Below are 4,904 nucleotides of genomic sequence, written 5' to 3'. Positions count from 1 at the left end.
AACTACTTTGCTGAGTTGATAACAATAAAACATTGTAGAAAGTTTCACCGCTAATTCCAATTGAAAAAAACTTTTTATAAAAACAAAATGTTTTTGAGGTTTTTTTGAATGAAAGCTTTTAACATTCTTGGCAACAAATTTCCTTATCGCGTGCGAGCAAGCACTTAGAAAGAGTATATAAACACGAGCTCTATTCAATTTCCTCACAAAACATTTGAAACGATGAACATGAAAGTAGTTTTACTAACTTGGATTTTTTTGATCGAAATTTTCCTCGTTTCTGCCGACAGTTGCCACCAATTTTCAATTTGCGGCAATCAACCTTCCGACCCCCAAAACCCCCAAAACCCGGTTCAACGGGGAAAAATGGGGGCCAGGGGGCCGAAGGGAGAAAAGGGCGAAAGGGGCTCGGACGTGGGCGAGATGTTGAGCGATAAAATGGTCAAAATTGAGATGAGGATGGGATTATTGGAGGGAGAAAATACAAAGCTGAGGGAAACGATCGGTGAAATAAATCGGACTGCGTCGAAGCAGGAAGAAAATATCAACAAGTTGCATGATTTGATCGTACAATTGAATGGTTCGTTTTTATTACATTAAGCATTAGAATAGTTGTATAAATTTTCAAAATGAAATATGTTTTTTACTTGTTATTAGATCAAGTAGCTAGCTCAGTTCTTAGCCAGGAAAGAAAAGCAAAACACTTTAAAAAAGTTTTGGACAAGCAATCCAATGAAATTTCTACAATTTCCGACATCACTTACACTCTTTCAGGTTTATCTATTGCTTTTAATTTGTACTTTAAAATTATATTTTAACTGTCATTTAAAAAATCTAAAGAGTACTATAATCAACCTTACAAGATGTGTTTTAATATAGATGAGGCATTTAGCGAAAAATATTAAACTTTTATCTACTAAAATATTTGGAAAAAATTATATTTTAAAATTAATGTTTTACAAAATAGTTTTACTAAGAAAGCGTTGTAAATACAAACAATTATTAATAGAATGTCACGTGCCACCAATTTTAAACATCCACCCGAAAATTCCCGATAAAATATCCCACAATTCGTCAATTGAACTTTCGTGCGATCCATTCACTGCAGTGGGCGAAACTAACAGAAACTGTCTGAGTGGAAATTGGATTCTAAGTTTCAGATCTGACCCGTTTAAGTGTGGTTAGTTTAACATTTGTATTTTTTATCCATTTTTTTTATACTATTTCTTGTTGCGATCTGTTTAATAGAAGTTTAGTTACTTAAAACGTTAAAATTATATAAAAACTAAACTTAAAAAGCAACTTTTTAAAGCTTATAAAGTTTAAAAAAAAAATCATTTTAATGATTTTTTAAATACATGTTTATCTTAATTTGTTTAAAATTATTAACGTTTGCGAAAAACTATTAATCTAAATGTTTAACAAGAAAATTTTCAAAATAAGTTTTATTTTACCAAATACTTATTTATAATGTTTTGTTTTTAATTGACAGTATTTTGACACAATTTGACATTAATGTAAATAATTACTACAATTTAATAAAAATCAGAGCTAATTAGTGCTAGTTGGGAATCAGCAAACAAGCAATGCGTAGAAATTGGAAGAAGGCTTCTGATTGACGACATAGAAACAACAAAGAAACGACAGTGAGTTGTTTAAAGTTATTTAATAAATTAATTAACAATAGTGTTTACACTTTTCACTACAGATAGACTTTTGTAAATAATGGTTATAGTAAATATACTTTTTATGTATATACAAATTTTAATTTTCAAGTTTAATATTGTATAATTAATACTTGTCTAAGCATTTAACAAGTTCAAATACTTATATGCATGATATTTTACTTGGTCGAAACAAATTTTAGGTTTTATTTACTTTTATTTCATAATTTAATGCGAAAAGACAGTTACTGTATTTACAGAGAGTTGTGCAAGAAATACGGAGTCACAAGTGGTTTTATTTGGACTGGAATCAAAAGATATGGTAGAGAATGGGTGAAAGCAGATGGAAGTGTTTTAGATTCTAACTTTCAAATTAATTGGGTTCCAGGACGGCCGAATTCTGGAAGCGGATACGACTACCTTGCGTTTTATTGTCGTGAAAATAGTGAAGGAGAATTCGGGAGGTTTGAGAACCTATCGGAAAGCTATACCTACAAATTTATATGCCAATAAGAATAATGTGTATTTTTTAAAAAATCTAAATGTTTTAAAAGTTATTGTCATTATCTAAAATTTTATTACAAATACAAGTATTATCAATGTTTTCTGTAAACATGTTTTTAATTTCTATTTACTTGTTTTCTAGATACTAGTCTGTCACTAAAGTGCTGTGTACTTTCTCGTGATTTTATTTTGTTTTAAAATAAACTTTAAATAAAGAACAGTTTCAGTAATATTTTTGTATAAAGTTTAAACTTTTTTTAATAAATCTGTACAACTATCTTGTTTAAATAAAGTAAAACAATATATGCAGTTTAATTAAATTTTGTTGGTTGCAATTCTCTGAAATACTAGAGTTTTTTTTTTTTTTTTTAAATATAATAACAGATTAAAACCTGAACTACACAATTAAAAAAAAGCAAAACTTATATACACAAATTTTTAATTCAAACGTTATTTTAATTTTCTTAAGACGCTAAACTCAACAGAGTACCATATATAAAATATGCATATTTATTTTATCAATTGGAAGTAGCCGGAAACTTGCTAGCTTAATTTTTAGCAACACATTATCTGTTAATTAGCTGAAATAATAAACATGGCAATTTAAAATTTTTAAATCAAAGTTCAGTAAAAGCTTTATTCTTGTAAATTAGGTCGTAAGTAAAATTAGCTAAAGTTTTTTAAGCTTCAAAACTTCTAAAAAAAAGTATATGTTGAAAAAACAAGCTAAATGTTATTTATTTTTATTGTATAACTGAGGTAGTTACTATTTGAATTTTAGCTTCTCACTTAGAATACTAAGCTTTGCGTCAAAACTTAAGAACAATTAAAAAACAATATGTAATAAGTTTGAAAAACATATATTTTACTTGGCAATATATGTTGTTAAGCAAACGAGAGTATGTTAATCAAACATTTTACAAATTAAAAACTTTGAAAAAAAATTAACTTAATTGCATACGATAAATTTTTAAACTCATTTCTATTACATATGTATAAGCAAGTGCATTTTGAATGCTATTACGCTCAAAAGCTTTTTAAATATTTAAGAGAAGGTTAATGTACATGGTTGCCACTGATCAAGCTGAGAAAAAATTCCTGACTTTTCCTGACTTTTTACAAAAGTTTTCCTGACTTTTCTAAATCAAACTCTTAAATTAAACTTACTCTAAAATACAAAATTTAACACTTGAAACTATATAAAGCTTTCAATCTAATTTTAATACAGGTTAAAAACAACAGTTTTTTGCTGAATTCTATCATCAAACTTCCAGTACACCACTTAAACCATCTGTGTATGAATTTGTAATAAACAGCTCTATCAGCAAAATACTTGTATTATTACCTTATAAACAGAGTTTGTCTGAAAAAAGACACAATTTTTTAGCATTGCCTAGCATAAATGTATCTAAATAAACGAAACGACATATAAAGAACTTTTACAATTAAAACCTTAAATCAATAAGGAGCTTTAACAACTCGAACAATAACGAACTTTTATAGTTAAAACATCAAAACAATAAAGAACTTAATAAAATACTGTTTTCTTAAATGTATGTACTAAAATTTATTTTCTCCGTTTTTTTATTAGCACTTCAACCTCTTCATCAAATGAAGATATGGTTTCCTTCATCTAAACTGCATTCCGCTTCATTTTCTTGGCAGATAAAATCATTTGCCTCATTTTATTTAAATCGCTCTCATCTGCTACCCCTACACTTGTTGAAGAGAATCTTTTCTATAAATCAAGCCACAACTTATGGGCTTCATTTCTTTTCTTTTGGCACTCATTTATTTTTACATTCATTTATAAAATATTTACTCCTATCATTTAGTATAAAATTTGTAACAAATAAGTTATACTCTTATTTACTTTAAAAACTTAAGTTACTCTACAAAAAATACAAGTATTAAGTAAACTTAATCTTGGCATATACCTCTCTTATAACTTATTTTATAAATTTAAACAACTTTGAAAAAATTATAAAGAGGTAAAGTATACACATTAAATTGTTACATAAAATACTAAACTAGCTGCTTAGTTGTAAAAAACTCAATTATTTACTTAAACAAAAAACACTTTGAATTTAAAGTTATGCTAGATAAACTTTTGTGTATATATCACAGTTTCACTATGGAAGTGTCCTTGCTACAGATCATCAATACTAAAAAGCTTACAAAATCTGCTTGTTCAAGTAGGGTACTTGTTCAATATGTTAATAGAAAATTTTTGCAGTTTTGTAAAGGATATTTTACTAATTTATACCAGATGAAAGCATTGGAAATAAAATTAAATATTTTTATAATTTTCTAGGAAAATTTTGTATTTTTTTTCTGATTTTAAAGGACTTTAATTAGTTTTTACCATTTGAAGGCTTCGGAAAACAATAAATTTTGTAAATTTAAACTGACAAAATCTGACATTTTTTTAATTTATCAAATTTCCTGACTTTTCCTGACTTTTTTTTAAAACCCCCCATTTTTTCCTGACTTTTGTAATTTTATTAAATTTTTCCTGACTTTTCCTGATTTCCTGACTTTTCCTGACCGAGTGGCAACCCTGAATGTACTCTAAAAAAACTTTAAAACTTCAACAATGGTGTTACAATTGATATATTTACCTTTTCTAGCTTAAAAAAATTTTCAATTTAAAAAAATCAAACTAAAACTATTTTATTGTATTATATATTGCTCAATTTATGTTGGCAATCTTTAAATCAGTCTGTTGATTCTACA

The 4,904-nt window shown here is 27.1% G+C and overlaps 1 protein-coding gene across 1 annotated transcript; it reads left to right on the top strand.

Moving 5' to 3' along the window:
* The first annotated feature begins 222 nt into the window (after positions 1-222).
* LOC145837062 (uncharacterized) lies at positions 223-2,253 on the top strand. The gene is made up of 5 exons (XM_082944827.1): positions 223-580; positions 658-774; positions 1,010-1,180; positions 1,550-1,646; positions 1,925-2,253. The coding sequence occupies exons 1-5, from the start codon at positions 223-225 to the stop codon at positions 2,175-2,177; spliced, it is 996 nt and encodes a 331-aa protein (XP_082800953.1). The 3' UTR covers positions 2,178-2,253.
* Positions 2,254-4,904: the final 2,651 nt, after the last annotated feature.

This window comes from Thalia democratica, chromosome 5 (genome assembly GCF_965202585.1).
Source record: "Thalia democratica chromosome 5, ktThaDemo2.hap1.1, whole genome shotgun sequence".
NCBI lineage: Eukaryota > Metazoa > Chordata > Thaliacea > Salpida > Salpidae > Thalia > Thalia democratica.
This window is presented reverse-complemented; position numbering and strand designations above follow the sequence as displayed.

Bases quoted from the DNA above. Each gene is read 5' to 3' on its own strand.
- LOC145837062 (XM_082944827.1), top strand. From the start codon at position 223: ATGAACATGAAAGTAGTTTTACTAACTTGGATTTTTTTGATCGAAATT. The intron at 775-1,009 runs GTTTATCTATTG...AATTATTAATAG, and splicing joins CATCACTTACACTCTTTCAG to AATGTCACGTGCCACCAATT. The intron at 1,647-1,924 runs GTGAGTTGTTTA...CTGTATTTACAG, and splicing joins GAAACAACAAAGAAACGACA to AGAGTTGTGCAAGAAATACG.